General features: G+C 42.7%; 1 protein-coding gene and 1 long non-coding RNA gene across 5 annotated transcripts; one reads left to right on the plus strand and one right to left on the minus strand.

The window, feature by feature from the left end:
* Nucleotides 1-978: 978 nt before the first annotated feature.
* LOC134490945 (uncharacterized) lies at nt 979-10,183 on the minus strand. 3 transcript variants are annotated; one of them, XM_063294332.1, is made up of 2 exons: nt 10,061-10,183; nt 979-3,490 (listed from the first exon to the last, which is right to left on the minus strand). In XM_063294332.1, exons 1-2 carry the CDS (start codon nt 10,149-10,151, stop codon nt 2,391-2,393), a joined length of 1,191 nt encoding a protein of 396 aa, XP_063150402.1. In that variant the 5' UTR covers nt 10,152-10,183; the 3' UTR covers nt 979-2,390. The 3 variants fall into 3 exon arrangements, with proteins under 3 accessions (XP_063150402.1, XP_063150404.1, XP_063150403.1); XM_063294334.1 differs by having other exon boundaries at nt 9,981-10,094; XM_063294333.1 differs by lacking the exon at nt 10,061-10,183 and adding an exon at nt 7,744-7,833.
* Nucleotides 10,184-10,326: 143 nt separating this feature from the next.
* Nucleotides 10,327-11,624, plus strand: LOC134490947 (uncharacterized). 2 transcript variants are annotated; one of them, XR_010067261.1, is made up of 3 exons: nt 10,327-10,455; nt 10,626-10,718; nt 11,414-11,624. It is a non-coding gene; the product is annotated as an uncharacterized LOC134490947 (long non-coding RNA). The 2 variants fall into 2 exon arrangements; XR_010067262.1 differs by having other exon boundaries at nt 10,381-10,490.
* The last annotated feature ends 6,046 nt before the right edge of the window (nt 11,625-17,670 follow it).

Genomic DNA, 17,670 nt, shown 5'->3' on the forward strand with positions numbered 1-17,670 from the left:
TCTGTAGGACATTGGTAGCCCCCAACCAGCACATTTTATCAAGAGATAAGCTTTCGTGAGCTATAGCCTACGTCACCATCACTACTCTTTCTCCCCCCAGCCTCATTCCCTCTTCAAACCCTGCATCAGTTTAACCAGTCCATGCATCTGATGAAGTGCCCTGTAGTCCATGAGACCTTATGCCTTTTGATAAAATGTGTTAGCTGGAATAGCAGCTCCCAGATTTTTTTCCGGTGTTTTGACCACTACAGACTAACACAGCTCCTTCTGCATCAGAAAGCTAAAAAATATGCAACTCCCCCCAGTCAGTCCTTCCATTGCCATCCAGTTCCCTTGGACTACAAGACCCATAACTTCCAGCCAGCACCACCTTTTTCTGTAGCTAGGGAGCTGCCATTACTTTATGGGGATAAAATAGTTTCCCAAGTGAAAATGGAGTCAAGGATTTTCTTGCTCTCAAGGGAAGCTCACTTTTTAACTGGGCTAGATTGGAGATAAGAAAACACCTTGGCTTGGCTATAGTAAGAAGCAGCAGCTTTGTGTTGTTCACTCATGGGCTATTCCCATCCCCAAAGCAAATCCTCCGAAGCTCATTTTTTGTTGGTCTTAAAGGTAAAAGCCAAAAGAAGAAGGTGGGAGAAAAGACTTTTCAGTACTGAAATTGGGTAGAGGGAGAGACTTGCCCCTCCCCATCATGGTCGGATTCAAAATAGGCTTTTAAACAGAGGCTTCTGGTAAACAGAAGCATGACCAGTGGCATACAATAATAAATATGTTTAAAGCATATTTTTCATTCTTCCAGACAGAAGATTCCTAGTACTACAGTCAGAAGCTATTAGGTAGATTTTCATCTTTTTACCCTTCAAGGTTATTCTCTAGGAGAAAAATGATGGAAGAAGCCACAGGAAGGTTACAAAAGTGTTAGTGCTGTGCTGAAAATACAGTACTCATGTCTCAAAAAGGAATACATGTTGAGGATACAGTAATCCATGTGTTTATTAAATCACTGAAACAACAAACATCAAAAACAGACAACTAATCAACTGTTCTTCAGCTGAGTATTTGCAATGTCAAGTTTTCATACTGAAACAGTCAAATATGAATAAAGAAAAGTATGTTGGAACACATGCAGAGTACCTTTAGCATGTTCTCAAACCTCAAGGATAGTCAGGGGGCTTGGTTTCCAGGCACATCTGAAATACTGGGAAAGGCAGTTCAAGACATGAGAAATCCAGAGTCTTTGCCCTAGATCAATTTGCTAACTGATTTCACTGTGTTTACCCATCTTGACAGCTGATGAGCCTGGCTAGAGCATCTGTGTGCTCATCATAATTACTTCAACTTTCCCACCTACAGAAACCAAACAGGTATGGGGAGAAGGAAGCTATAAAAGGCAGCCTGGAATTGACTTGGGCTGAGGAAATACACAGGAACAATTTTATAATGGTTGTCTCCTAGAAGCTCAGATCAGTTAGATGACCACTAATTTTTAAAGGGAATACATAGCTTCATGGAAGATCAGGCTTAGGGTTACAAGATCCAGGATGCAAAAATCCAGGCCATCACTAAATGGCTCTTTGCTGCCATCCAGTGGTCATTCAGAGTTTTGCAGACCATTTAAGGTAGCCATAATCAGACTGTCAATGGTTATTAGTCTTAAGGACTATGCAGGGGATGTGTACCTTGTGTAACAGCTGCTGGGGAGCAACAATGAAGAGCTTTTGCCCTCAGATCTAAGTTTCTAGCTTCCAAAATGCATCCTGGTGGCTGCTGAATTCAATGATCCCTTGGCCTGATCCAGGAAATGCCTACTTTTCAGAGAAGGAAGCATTTATCTAACTGAGGTTCATCTGGGTTAGCAACATCTTTCTTAGGCATGGAAAACAGGACAGTTCCCAAAGACTGACACATTGCTGAGCCCCATCAGTCTTTCCTTCCAGGATGCTAGCAGTAGCTGTGCCCCATTCACCCCACCAAAACTGAACCAAGCATTCCCATGCTAGGTGGTCTCCCATAATTACATGATGGGAAATTCATGTAGATGTTCCTTGAATGTAGAATTTTGGAAAACCACTGGAAAGAGCAAGAAAGGGCACACAGTTAAAAGGAGGAGAGTTTTTCTTAATACAAACCTTTACAAAAAAAATAAACTCATGGGGCTAAATGTATGCAAATAGAGACACGTAAGGCACTGAAAGGTGGGATACAGAAAAAATAAAGATACTAGATTTGGGCTGCATAATTCTTGATTACCTCATGTGGCAGCAAAGAAATGCATAAAAAGTTAGCTCTTTCCTACCATGTAGTGGTAATTCAGATTTTTGCAGCCAATATCTGGTAGCCCTAGGAAAGAAGAGAAGTGACCACCTTCTATCCTTGCTTCCCTCCCTTCAGCTCATCTTGATGAGGATTTGTTCAGAGAACAGTTTTTTCAGTTGGGCCACTTCAGCTGAAAGTGAGGCCAGCTGATTCTGCAGGGAACTATTCTCTGCCTGGTACCCAAGTTCTTGGGGAAGAGGCAGCCGGTCCCCAGGGACTTCTGTTTCACAACCACCCTCAAATGCCAGGATACCTGCAGAACCCCCTATGGCTGGCTGCTCCTTCTGTGTCACCAGCCCCCTCCAGGTTCCTCCTGGTGGAGAAGGTGGGCATTGTCCAGATTGTTCTCCAACTATCTCCTCTGACCCTACTGCCATTTTGAAGCGCAGCTTGTGGGGAAGGCCTTTGATGCTCTCCCCAGAGTCGTAATGGCCAACACGGCCCAGATCAGCTCCATCAGCTGGAGCATCAGGCACTAGGCAGCGCCCCTCATACATGGTTCCTTCCTCTGTCCTGTCACGGTCCTCAAAAAAGACAGGGCTACCCAGGTTGGAGCTGCCGGGGGTGGAGAAGCCAGAGTCCTCAGAGCTGGTAGCTGTCTCTGGACGGAAGGTGCAAGGGCAGCGGGTTGGCTCAGGAGCCACGGGGAAGTGCTGGGGTACAGTGACTGACCGATGGAGTTCACTGGCAAGCGCAAGTGCTGGCTGTGAAGCTTCTCCTGGATCCCGGATCAAGCCAAAGCGGAACTTGAGGGCCAGGAGTTCTGCCTTAAGGCGGGCATTCTCCTCCAGCAGTGCCAAAACCCGTCCTTCCAGGGCTAAGTCGCTGACCCGCCGTTTCTCTCGAGAGCGTTTGGCTGCTTCATTGTTCTTCTTCCTCTTATCCCAGTAACCATCATCCTTCTTCTCATCTGGAGTGAATTCTCGCTTGCGTCGGGCCATGGTTGAGGGCACCCCTTGATCTTTCTGCTGTGGCCCCAGGCTGCCGGCTGTCCTGAGCAGAGAATGGTTTAACAAGCCATTGACTGAGAGCAGTGACACAGTCTCCTCTGCAAAACAAGACACAGCAGTCCGGAGCTCACACACAGGAGCAGAATTTGGAGGTGGTGATAGAAGCTTTGATGGAGGCTGGGCTGGAGGTTCCTCCAAAGGCAGGTCCATCTCCCCAAAGTCTGCAGGATAAGAGGAAGGAAAGGAAATCAGGGCATGTTACAACTGGATTTCCTCAATGAACCCACTTGGGGAATGCTAGCAAGGCCAAAGAGAAGGAAGGACATGCATACACCTAACCTGTTGTTTGGTGGCCAAGTTGCTAGAGATCTCTGTAGCTCTGAATCTTGCGTATATGGGTGCTCCCACAGCTTCAAGGCCCCAATCCATAAGACCACTCACTACAGGAGATTCAGAAAACCCTAACTATTTGTTGCTCTCTGGTGGCTGTTTTGCAGCCCAGATTTGATATTGCTACCCACTATGGAAAGATACAGTCCCATAACATTCCTCTTAGCTGCACTAAATTAACTGAGCACAAAATCACAGCAAAATATAACATTTCTAGAAGATTGCTATGCTTCCATATATCTGGAAGACAGAGAGACACAGTTTAAAATGTTAATATTTATTAGTCATTCCTAAGCTGTTTTTAACTGCAGAGTCCATATTCATTTATCCTCAGAATAGTCATGTAATGAGATAACTTACTATTTATGACTCATCTACAGATGGGCACCACTACCCCCAAGTCCTACAGTGCTGTCTCATGGGTGAGGGGGGGTCCTGGGAGGGATGAGAATGTCAGAAATGTAAGCCCAGAGTACATATTCCCAGCAGGGTGATCCAAGGTGTGAAGGTCATCCCAGCTGCACAGCTAAAGCAAACAGGCACCTATATTGAGCAGCAGCGATATAGGAGGATGCTGGAGGCAAATGATCATTTAAGTGACAACGGAGAAGGCATCAATTCATACTGGGTGAGAGAAGGCAATGGTTAACCACTACTGTACTTTTACCAAGAAAACCATATGGATAGAAACTATTAAACAATTGATGACACAGAGCCAGAGGATGGGCCCTTCAAGTCGGATGGCACTCAACATGCTACTGAGGAAAAGCTGAGGATCTTTCAGAGTACTAATGGTATTTATGAAGTGGCTAGCTTAAAACCTTTGCTGATGTGGCTATGCAGGAAAAGAAAATCCAAAGCTGCAAAGACAGAATTACAGTGGGAACATGGAATGTAAGAAGCATGAACAGGGGGAAGCTGAAAGATTAAATGAAATTACTACAACTTAACATTTTAAGCATCAGCGAACTGAGATGGGCTGGGATTAGACACTTTACTCACACTGCTCATTACTTAGGACATGAAAAATAAGATCACACTGCTTATTACTTAGGACATGAAAAAGAAGGAACGGAGTTGCTTTTATAGTCAGGAAGGGCATAGCAAGAACAGTACTTGGCTACAATGCATTCAATTACTGAATAATATCAATTAGACTTTGTGGACAACCCTTTGATATGATGATTATCCAGATTTATGCTCCAACCATTGATGCAAAAGAAGAGGTTGATGAGCTTTATGATTAAGTTAAATTTGAAACTGACAGAATGTGCAAGCAAGATGCGCTGCTTGTGATTGGGGATTGGAATGCCAAGGTTGGAAATATTGAGAAAAATGTAGTTGGACTGTATGGCTTAAGAAACCAGAATGAAGCAGTAGAACGACTTATCCATTTCTGCCATTCCAATGATTTCTTCATAGCTAACACTGTCTTCAAGCTGGACTGAAAGATGAGTAGGGTTTTAAAATTGGAGGAAAAAACATCAATAATCTGTACTATGCTGAAATCATCATCATCATCATCATCATCATCATCATCATCATCATCTATTAAATGTATATGCCACCTGACTCCCAGCAACTCTGGGTGGTTTACAATTGTTAAACCATTAAAAACAAAGAACAATAGGGAAAAAACCCACAAAAACAAGAGAAAGAACAATAATGGCAAAGAAATAAACACAGAGAGGAACAGAAAGGGGCATCAGTCATTCTCTCCAAAGGCCCAGGTGAAGAGCCAGGTCTTTAAGGCCCTTTGAAACACCAGCAGGAGGGAAGCTGTTCAAATCTTGGGGGCGGGGGGGAGGAACTCATGATCCTGATAGCCAAAAATGCAAAGGAACTGCAAGATCAAATTAATGACAACAAGCACAACCAGCCTCAGAACTGACAATGAAGATATTGAAGTGGTATATAGAAGAAGAAGAGAATATCTGAAGCTCATGTTTGAACTGTAGGTTCTTGGTGCTCTCTGAGCTTGGTTGTTTGCTTGCAGATTTTTCATTACCCAACTAGGTAGAAAAAGAGGATGACCAGCAGCAAGATGGATGGATTCAGTTACAGTGGCGATGGGTGCACTATTGAAAGACCTGAAGAGCCAAGTGAGGGACAGATCATCATGGAGAGATTCTAATAAATCTATTAGTTCTACTAGAAGAAACACCTGAAAATAAGATTAGGAAGTTGTCTATATGCAAAACAGGTCAATCCTTCATGGTCAGTATCAGGGAAATAATCCTGTTTAGGTTATGTTGTGATACGCCGGAATAGTTTTAGCTGGAGGTGATCACTCTGCCCTATACTTGATTATTCCTGGATTCTAGTGACCTGATGAATCTGAAAAAAGCTACTAACTCAAGTAGATGACATTTTCCAACCATCTCTCAGAGTAGCTGACTAGTAATGCATATACTTGCCTTGCCTTAAATACTTACATTTTATTTTATTGTAACTCCAAAATAATTTCATGTTCTACCAGATACACTATGCAAAATACATTTGGCTGGCCTAAGGCTACCTACTGACAGTGGGGATTTTTTTAGACTGCCTACTGTGGGGATTTTTTAAAAAAAAGAAAGATTCTTCAACAGATTAAAAAAAACCAAAATTCAAACAGTAACTGTAATACAACTAATGAGCATCACAATTAAAGCTGTGATCAGATGGAGCATATTCCATAAATAAAACTTAGTTCATGAATGAAGGATAGGGTCTTCAGCACTGCAAACCACAGTGGCACTTTAAACATATGTAAAACACACTAGAAAAATATGTGGCAAAACAGGGAGCAACCCCAGTATAGATTCTACTGTTTACAATCAGCCCAGGTTCTAATGGCAATTAGAAGCTAAGTTGATCTTCAGCCCTACCTCTTTTGAGACCTATCTTCTCCTCACTTTTAGAAATGAGCCAGAGAACTCAAATAAACCATTTCCTTGGTCTGCATTCCAGGCTCGATTGTAACTAGGACACGCTACCATCTCTCCCACCCATAGCTCTCCCATTACCCAGTTTATCTGGAACATGCCAGCCCAAGAACAAGACTAGACATGCTATCCTCTCAGCAGAGACAGGCTGGGCAAAAATCCAGTTCAGTTAACAAAATCACCAGAAATATCTCAGCAACTTTGCCCTCCCACTGCCATCCATACTAATACTTACTGCTGTTATGGGCTGTTCCATGTGGCAGAGTTGAAGTATTTATCCACAAAGCCTTGAACTGGTAGATTTGCAGAGCATAGCTCATAGCCATGATAAGCTGCAAGATGTTCCATGTACGGCGAGGCTACCCATGCAAGTGATTTATAGCTTCATTCAAAGATTGATATGATGATATATTGCTAATGCAATGGCTAGATGATGCTATAAATCATTAACTAAGGGGTCTTCTTGACAGCTGAATTAGTGATATTTACCAGTTCTTTTGCTGGAAGAAAACTATACCAGCATAAAAATCACTGCTGCCACTGGCTACCTCTAGCCTGCTTCAGGAACGATGCCAACAAATGTGTTACCCTTATTTGCAGTCTACAGGGAACATCTGAAGCCAATGGATTCCCCAGTTTTGTTCCCATTCTGAGGGGATCAGTTTGGAGACCAGGTGAGTATTGGGAGAAAGCCATATATGAAAGAACTGGATTCTTCTGTTGCCCAGAATGGCCTTGGAAAACAGTGCCTGGGCCTCAAGACAGGAGCGCCTGCACTAGCTTAAAAATGACAATACTACCGTAGCCTGATCCCATCTCCTCCGGCAGGCTGATTGTGACACCAAGCAAATACCTGGAGATGTAGTTTGCACTCACAGCTAAAATACATCTGGCTTGCTTATAAAGGAAAATGCTACTTTAACACCAGAGCAGCTAAAAACAACAACTTTAACCTGCCATGTACTGTAAGTATGGGTTTGGAATGAGATGAAGGTGACATCATGAGGAAATGGTAATTGGTGGGGCACATCTGGGCCATGGTTGGGTGCAAGTGGGAAAAGGCCAGATGTGCACGTAATATGAAGGAAAAATCCATATTCCTCTTGTGAACATTAATTCTTCTCTTTTTCATGCCCTGCTTGTTGACTGCTGCTTACCCCAAGTCAGTGGAATCTGTGTCATAGGCAACCATTTCTGCAGGGTATAGCTGAGGCCAGTAACCTGTCTAGATAACGATCTGTTGGGCATTAGAGAAGAGAAAAAGGCATTTTGAGCCTTATGAAAAATGGGGGGAATCTTGATTTTCAGGCTGCCTGTGCTGCAGCTCTTGAAGGACAAGCACCATTTCAAGACAGCTACATCTTACCCTGAAGCTAAGTCTTCCTCTGAAAAGAAGACACGCAGACCCAACAAGTAACTACAGTTGTAAAAGGGTGGCTTTTCTATCATTTGGGAAGACAGGGAGTGTGAAATACTTCCACTGGATTAGCCAAAGATGTTCTCCAACATCTGCTCTAACAACATCTAGAACCACAGCAGCAGCACGGACTCTGCACCTGCTCAGAGACATGCTCTGTACTCAAAGCATCAAGTTCTGCAGAAGGTCCAGTGTTTCAGAATAATTTCAGAGCAAAGACAACATCCTTCCGTCTCCTCCAATGTAGGTCTTCCGCAGAGAACGAACGGAGTAGCTACAGAGTGCTGGTTTCCCATGGAGGTTTGAGTATGCATCTAGGTAAGTGGAAGAGAACTCCACAAAAATACACATTCTTGATCAATCCAAGGGATTTTACAGGCACGACGTTGCATTAAATCATACACTGATTCTTTAGTATTTCTTAAAATTTACAGCCCTCCCATTACCACCTGTAGACACTGTATGAGAAGAGCTGTGCTAGTCTATGGTGACAAAAGATCAGGAGTCTGGTAGCACATCTTCTGACTTGCAAAGGTTATTAAAAGACATGAGCTTTTATAAGCTGCAGCTCACTTCATCAGATGCTTGGAGTGGCTAGCCTGATGTAAGACTTCAGTGTGGATGTAAGTTTAGCAACTTCTCACTCAGTACAGTACATCGAAAGGTTTCAGGCAATCTCAGAAGGTCTCAACAAACGCGATGGGTTTTTAACACACTACAATTATTAACTGATAAGGTACTGGTAATCTGTCTCACATGTAGCCTGCAGCTGCGTAATCCATCTGTCTTCCCCCTCCCCCCCCTCCCCACCACTTTATGTCACCACCTGGACAGTTTGTGAAATCACAACATTCCACACACATCACATAAACATATTAAAATACCATATAAGCACATGTTAGCCTTCAGAATTCGTATTATTAAAATAATAGGATATTGTTTAAAACATATCCATCCTCCCAAATTTTCCAAGCAAAGGCTATTTTTTTTTAAAAAACTGCATGGTATAAAATAAAGAGCATGCATTGCGTTAATAAACAGCATACAATATTGTATACCAGAATCATCAGTGTGTAGCTGCACTGACCCAGGACCTCCAAACATCCTTAATTAAAAAAAAAAAAGGAAATAACCAGCTGGGCTTAAACTTGTCTGACAGCTAGCTCATCTTCCAATTCTGCCAAATCCTCTCATCCCCATGACAGATGGGAGAAAACGTTGCTCAGCCATTCAGAGGTAGAAGGGAAGTGCGCTCTGCACATGCTCAAAGGCATGCTCTGTCTCTAACGAGATGGGGTGCTCCAAGACTTGAATGGAGAGAGATCCAGAAATGCATTTCCAGGTCAGGAGCCATTGGGGTGGCCTCTTCCGCAAGGCCAGCGCCTCCTCCGAGCCCGTCCTCTTTCTTTGTTCCCTCGGCAGATCGACGGGGAGAAACCCGAAGCGGGCAGGCCCTGGGATGGAGAGGGACCGCTTGCGCTCTCGCACAGCTAATAAGGGGTTAACTGGGCGCTTCCTTATAAGGCAGGGAGGCAGCGAAGGGAGACCGGGAGGAGAGGAGGTGGGTGGACATAATGAAAAGGGGCAAAGAGGAAGGAGATCATAAAGATACGAACAAAAGCGCAGAGCAATACCGCTCGCCATTGGGAAAGTATTCTGTAATTACGCGCAGAAAGTGTTTTGCTGATCCACTTCCCAACAGAAACAACCCATATCCTGCACTACAGTATCTCCGCATACAACGTCATTTTAACCAAAGTTGTAACTGTTCGTAGCAACGGATCCTCTGAGAGACAGAATACAACCCTACCCACCCATGCCTGAGATCCTCTGGAACAGGAAGAGAGGGAATCAAACAGGAGAGCGATAGGCAACTCTAACACAGCACTTTACGGTAATGGACGCTAGATGTGAAACTATACTCCCCACCTAAACTTACAAGAAAATCGAAATTATGCCACTTTTAACTCAATAAACCTGCTTTCGCCCCTGGCACAAGACAGTCCAAAGTCGTCTGCGGCCAGGCCTGCGTCTCCCTTCCGCCCCGGTGGCGTCACCTCGCTCGCCTGGAGGACGTCCGCTCCGCAGTCTGGACAACAGCGGCCGCAGCGGCAGCTCCGGTGGTTGATAGGCGCCTCCCCAGCGCATCAGAGACGCCCTCGCTGAGCTCAGTTCAAACGAGGACGCCGCCTTACCCGAGTTAACTCCGGCGGCCGGCCAGCTAAGGTCGGCGAAGAGGGAAAGAAGCCGCGAGTAGCAGGCACAGCCGGCGAGCCAGGCTGGTGGCGCAGCTAGTGTTTAACCCTGGGCTGTCTTACGGCCTCCGGCTGCTGCGAAGGAACCTTTTCCTCCGTCCCGTCGGCCGACTTCAACCTTGGCGGGATCCGCTTCAGTTTTTGCTAGAAGCCCGGGATAAAAGCCGGCGCGCGCCGTCCAGAGGCACAGCTAAGCAGTAAGAAGCCGGTGCCTCCTCCAGCTCGGGAATCTGTGAGGACTATCCGCTTTCAAATCATCCAGCTCGGGTTTTCCCCTCCCCTCCCCTCCCCTCCCCTCCCCTCCCCTCCCCGTTCACAAGGGTCAAAGGATCTTTTTTTAGATGTTGATTTTTTGTTTTAAACGCAGCGCAATGGATCAGAAACCCTTGGGAATCTATAGGGAATCCTCTGGTCATCCACCAACTAAGTCCTGTACACCTTCTGCCACCTTGCTTCACAGGTCTGTGTCTGCATTTATATTGGAATTTTTCCTCCTCTGATGCCAAAAAGTATTATATGGCAATACACAGTACTTTGCCACGGAAAAGGATAACATATTTAAAAAGTCAGTAAAAGTTTGTCAAAAAGAAAAGAAAGGATGATGCAACCTGGATTGACTGATTATGTGCCATCAAGTCATTTTAAACTCCTAGCGCCCACAGATGGATTTTCTCCGTGATGATCTGTCCTTAATCTGGTCCTTCGGGTCTTCCAATGGCACACCCTTCGCCACTGTAACTGAATCCATCCACCTTGCTGCTGGCTGTCTCCGTCTTCTCTTTCTTTCCACCTTTCCCAGCGTTAGAGCCCTTTCCAGAGAGCTGGGTCTTCGCATAATGTGTCTGAAGTAGAATAATTTGAGCCTGGTTTATTTGCCACCGTCTCCATTCAGCTTTGCTGGCTGGGGAATTCTGGGAGTCGAAGTCCACCCCTCTTCAAGTTGTCAAGATCGAGGAATGCTGCTCTAGTTTGTCATTTGAGCCCCCTGCTCTAAAATCTGGACATCGCTGCACCATGAGGCAATACGACAGATGTTTCCAGATTATATTAAGCTGTCAGTGTGCCTGGCTTTACAGTATACAGAGCATCCTCTCTGATCTAAAGAAGCTTACAACTTCGGTGCATGGAAAAAAGAGGCTTTGTATTGGCCTTCAGGTTTGGGGAGAACGTTCTGGATGTAAAAGACAGCAAGGAAGAAGAGTGGAGGATTAAGAAAGCGATGTAGCGCCAATGCTTAATAAATGCTCCTCCACCTTTCGTTCACGGCATCTGTGCTTTCTGGGTGGGGTCATGTGTTGGTTTCAATGTTGTATGATACCCTCAGGAAACCTACCTTTTTCCTCCCACCCCATCCTTGAGTTGTAAGAACTCATGAAGAAGTGCTTAAGTGCTTTACTTCTCCTTGGGTGAGAACACACTGGATATTTTGGGACCTTTGTAAAAATATGCTTTATCTCCAGATATGCATGCAGGATCTAGAAGGAGAACCTCTGTATGGTACAATTTCAGGCAATCAGAAACATTGTCCTCAGTGTAGCAGAAGACAGCTAGCTAGCAGCGGTGACACGAGTTAAACCGCTATCGTGCCTAGATGTGCTCTTATATGATACAGTGTATTTTGTGACTGGCAATAGCATGGTCTAGTTGTTGGAAAGGGGCTTCCCTTTGCTTCACTGTCAATCATGAAGATCACGTGTAGAACGTGCCGCAGCGGGGAACATTTTGCAAGAACATCTGAGTATTCTTCTAAGAAATCTTTATAACAATCAAGACAACAGTATAAGAACTAAATTTGGAAACAAACAGGAGGGCTTAGAATAGGAAAGAAGGGGGTATATTATCCTTGTATACAGGAAATATAAGATTGGAAAGGTTGACAGCTGGAATAAAAAATGGGAGAGGAAAACAATTCGAAAGGTGCAGAAAGGACCACTTTGTTGGCTGAAAGTAATGAAAACTTAAAAGTTAATTATGAATGGAAGGTAAAAAATCCAGGATGTCGATTACGGAAAAGACAAAACAAATGTCAGTCTACAATTTGTTTTCCTGGGCTTACATGGGGGGACCTGCAGGGAGGTCAAAACAGTCAAGATGGCAGTCGCAGCATGTTATCAAAGCCCCACCCCTTTTGTACACATTGCATAAAAAGGGTGGGTCATGTTAAAAAAGGGTGGGGCATTGGATGGTTGTGGCTGCCATCTTGAATTTTTCGACCCCCTCCCTGCGGGCACTCCTGGGCTCAAGAATAGATGAACAATATGGTGGAGAAATAAAGAGATTAGTGTCAGGGAGGAGGGCAACGACAAATTTAGGCAAGATGATGAATTATAAAACCACTCCTGTAGGCATGGATCTGATCAACCTTTTGACAAATCTGGTTCTTTCCACTGATTCTCTTCTGTGTACCTACCTTCCCACGGTCAGTCCTTTTCTTGTACCCCATCCCCTCTTCCACCCTGAGAATTCTGGCAGCTTCCTATTAGGTAATAATTTACTCTCACTTTCTAAGAAACTAGACTTGACAGGAGCAAGGTGAAGTGAAAGAGGCAAATAAGGTGGAACAAGTGTAGGGGGTGTTAAAATCACAATTATTTACGGTAGCTGGTCCACAATACACTGCAGAAATCTTACATGACTGCATCTCTTTTTCTTTCATCTTTTTGTTGAAATGTGCTGAGATAAGTAAATCCTATCTGTTACACCTTTGCTCAGTGGTTGCCTGGCCAGCTCCCTGCCTCATTTTATTTCATTTTATTCATTAAATTATTTTCCTTTAAAGTATGGGAAGCTGGCCTGCTGCAAAGCAAAACATCAGCTTTCATTGTTTTCAGTAATGCCTCTTGGCTTTACATGGATCACACAGACATTGTTAGCAATTGAACATTGTAAATGCCTGCAGTCTGGAAATGCCTGTTTGGTCTGGAAATGTGTCCACCTGCTAAAAAGAGAGAGAAAGAGAGGTACCCTGGGGTAATGGACAGCATAATCGAAAGGTCTGGGGGTGTGATGTGGTGCAGTGTGGTGGCGATTCAGATCTCCAGTTATGCTTTTTATTAAATTGATAGTTTATAATATCTACCATAGCGGCCTTATATTGAATGTGCAACTCTACCTACAGCAGCCATTTTTAGAGAGCACCACAACAGGCTCTCAAAATTGCACAGTTGGGCAGCTTGCTTATCCTTGTTTCAGTTTACATATCCTGTCTGCTTGGGAAATGGTGGTAATCCACTTGCAGGGGCAGTGGGGAGCCACTATTGTGAATTCATTCAACTCAGGTATGACATATCATTGTGGAGTCACACTACCTTGTTCATAACATATTCATTCCAGGCAATGCCATCTTCCACTTGCAACCCTCACTTTTATTTCTGTTGCTTTTTTCATTGTGGTACATCTGTTAAGGATGGGCTAGTGGGAAGGGTGGATTTGTTTTTATTTTTGTTTTTATTGATTGTTATGAGCCGTCTAGGATCATTATATGAGACAGGCAGCCATGTATAGTAAGTGCAATAAATAAATTATGAAGTAGCTAGTTTTACAATGACTTTTGACTGGTAGTGCTAGAAATGTTCAGAAAGCAGTTTCTGAAAGTGAAATACATGGGAACCTTGAAAAGATGTTTTCTGTTGTGCAGTATTACAGCATGAGTCCAACCTGTGAACTCAAATAACCCAAAGGAGAACACAAAGAATGGAGCTGCAGATATACTGTAAGGTGTACAGTACAGTAAATGCATAGGTATCCTCAAAACCTACCTGTATGCCCAAGCTTATATTTGTTTTGGCAATACTATTCCAGTGAAACAAAGATTTTGATTCTGCCTTACTCTTGCCCTAGTTACATAAATACTCCTGATCTAGGATGAGATAAGGACAAATGTTTTTGCCAGGTGGAAGGTACTTCAAACAGATGGGCAAAATGCCATAGCAGTGTGCAGGTGCACTTGATGTAATCTTCCTCTTTCCCAGCATTTTTCTGCAAACACGCTCCATGGATTACACAAGGCTTCATTGCTGTTATATAAGGGACTGGCATCAAACCAGGATACCTTGTGCTATAGCCCAGATCATTTGATATCAGCTGGGAAACATCAACAAACACAACAGGGATGGTGATATAGGGAGAAAACAGAGCCAATAGTGTGTAACTTGACATTATCCAGGAATAACAAATACAAAGGTGCCATGCCATCAGGCTGAATATACATGCTTAAGAACACTTGGTTCCCCTCATTCTCTTACCTGACTTGTGAATGGGTAGCTGAAATTTCACTCTAAAAAATTCGGTGAATTTCCAGCCATACTCTCAGGGATGTCTCCATCCACAGAAAGAATTATGAATGTGAAACAAGGAACTATATAATTCTGAAGATGTACTTGATATTAGTTAGGGAGAATCCTGCTTTTGAATTGCAGAGCAGGGAGCCAAGCATGGAATGTGGATGTAGCTGGTTGGGGCAAGGGCAGCCTTAAGGATAAGTAAGGACAACCTAGTCAGTCTGAGCATATCCATCTGACTTCCTTTTTTTCTTTTTTCTTTTTTGTGGCTGCTCTACATTCCACTGAAATGCACTAAAAGTGCCCCAAAGAGCAGAGAGAAAGCTAGTGTGTTCCTTTCCTCTCAAAATGCCTTATGCCACTCTAGGAAAGAGAAAAAGTAGAAAGGCAGAGGGAGGAAGAATGATGAAAGATACACTATACACACACTATAAAGATAATACACACACACGTTCACCCTCTTTACTTGTCTTTTAAAACATAAGAAAGAAAAGACAGGGAGGGTGAACATGTGTGTGTATAGTGGGCTGGGGGTCACAACAGTGCATTTGTTTTGTAACATGCATCAGCATAGAACTCAATGTTCCCAGACAGTTATTTATAGTGTTTGCCACTTCTTACAGCCTGTCCCTACTCCCTGCACTGGGATTAGCTGCTCGTAGCCAATCTAGCTGGGGAGGGGAGAATTTGGATTGCTGGATTCCCCTGTAGGCCTGGAAAGGGGATAGAATGTAGTGCTGTGCAAGATGCTAAAGATGCAGGTGTCTCACAGTTTTATAGACCTAGGCTCTAGTTTTGCAGCTAACAGAATAATCATACTTTCCCCAGTAGTGCAGCTATATATAAGGAGCATCTTAAAACAGTTTTAAAATCCACCTAGAATATATTTATGGATTACAAGAAGAAGTGGAGCTACCCAGAGAGAAGCAAGCTAAGCTAAATCTTCAGTGACTAGGCATGGCCTAACAGTGATTCTAATGATTGACTTTCTTTTGTATAGCTGTGGCTTTCCCCTTTGTTTAAGTACTGTAAAAAGACACGTGCTTCATTTTGAGCAATGCAAAAGCAGAAAAATCTGCATGTTTGTTTGTTCTTCCTTCCTTCTGGCATCACACAATTTTTATTTGCAAAATCATATAATCCTAATGTCAGTGCTGTGTAACCATGTCCTCTAGAGGGCCTTCATTCAGCATTTCTGCCACAGAAATCAATTAAAAATTACCCTGTATTATTACATATGGAATTTAAATTCTGAATTCTAATGTCAGCTTATTTACTTACCCTTTACAAATGGGAAAATGGGAAAACTGTTGAGGAAGGGGCAAAGTCCTCCCAATCCTAGATAAAGTGAAATTTGAACACCACATGAACCAAGCCCAAAATGCAGTACTTTCCCTTCTGTTAGAGAAGAAAAGAAATAACACAGATGTACTGTATTTAAGGAATCACAGAATACTGTAGGTTGAAAGACCCTCTTAGAGAATTTGCTTTAGAATCAAAGCTACTGTGTGTCAATGTATTGTATACCCCAAGAGATCTCTTCAATATACAACCCTTTTCCTGCCCATTATTTCAACAATTTGCTAGTTAAGAGGTTTGTTCTGTGTCTTAGTGTGTATGTGCTATTTTATATGGTAGTGGCAACTGTCAAGAGTATTTGTCAAAAGATATTATGAGGTCACATAAAAGTAGTTGGTTTAACTAGTTATTTTTATTACATACATCTTTTATAGTGCTAAATTGGAAATAAATCTTTTGCCATGTTAGTGTAGGTTATGTTTTACCAAGGACCACATAATTCTATTATGTCCTACTTGTGAACTGAGTAGAAGTCATTTGCTAACCATGAATTGCAGTAGTCTAACCATGATCCATAATATATAGATAACCAAAGCTCTGTGGTTAAAATTTGTTCATATATTAATTTAAAGATGTGTTAGAGAAAAATAAATAAAAAATAGCCAAGTATGAATAGATATAAATTAATACAAAATTTGATCAGGAGATTGGAATATATGTGTTTGCATCTCTGAGGGCAGCCATATGGAAGAGTTAGCTTCGTCTATAGCCAGAAAGAGCAAAAGTAACATGGATATATCATGCTTTTTGTACTTTTCATAAATTGAAGCCTATATACAACATCTCTTTGTGTTGTGTGTGTATATTCGTTTCTTTCAAGCATGCTTTGACACTCCCATGTTGTATGCAGCAAAACATTTTGCTACCGGAGCAGAAACATCAAGTGCTATCCACTTTCTGAAAGTGATGATGAATTACAAATTACAGTATTTTGACACCTCACACCTTTTCATCTACCTTGAAATAAAATATGATATGAACAAATAACTAACAGTTTGAGTTTTTCAAATACTCTCCACTTTGACAGCTTAATAATTTTGTCTGATGTTATTTAGTTATTTATTCAGAGCATTTAGATAGCCACCCAACTCAAATAGTTTGACTCTGGATGACATACAAATATCATTAACCAACAAAGACAAAACACAATGGAAAATTAGGTACTGCATGTTCGGGATACTATATCTTATTTATAAAAATAATAAAGGTAGGATTAAAAAATATAAAAAAAAATAACACATCACATTAGAAACCAACTAAAACAATAAAATGATGACAAGGACTAAAATACACTGTAACTCATCCAATTGGGACTCTACTCATCTTGAACCAAATGCCTGGGTAAAAAGCCAGGTCATGGCTGCTTTTCTGAAGGCATGGAGGGTCAGGACCAACCATATATTGGGGGAAGATTGTTCTTCGACCTTCCTTCCTTCCTTCCTTCCTTCCTTCCTTCCTTCTCTATTTACTCATCTGGCATTCCAAATCATAATCTTCCATATGCCTTACTGTAGTCATCATCAGATGGGTTCATAGATACTGACTTGCACCACCCAACATGGTCAATCAAGGCTTTCACATAACACTTTTTAGTAAGACAGAGAAGATATAGACTTGAATCCGTATGCTAAGGAGAACTAATCATTTTGAGCATATTGGGGGCAATATGCTACAAGTGCAAACCAATGCTCATTTTTGTCCTAAGCATGCTCATGCTATTCTGTGCAAGCATATACCACCATCACTCAGGATCTGAGACTACTTTGCAGGCAA

The sequence above is a fragment of the Candoia aspera genome, chromosome 2, assembly GCF_035149785.1.
Source record: "Candoia aspera isolate rCanAsp1 chromosome 2, rCanAsp1.hap2, whole genome shotgun sequence".
In the NCBI taxonomy this organism is placed as follows: Eukaryota; Metazoa; Chordata; class Lepidosauria; order Squamata; family Boidae; genus Candoia; species Candoia aspera.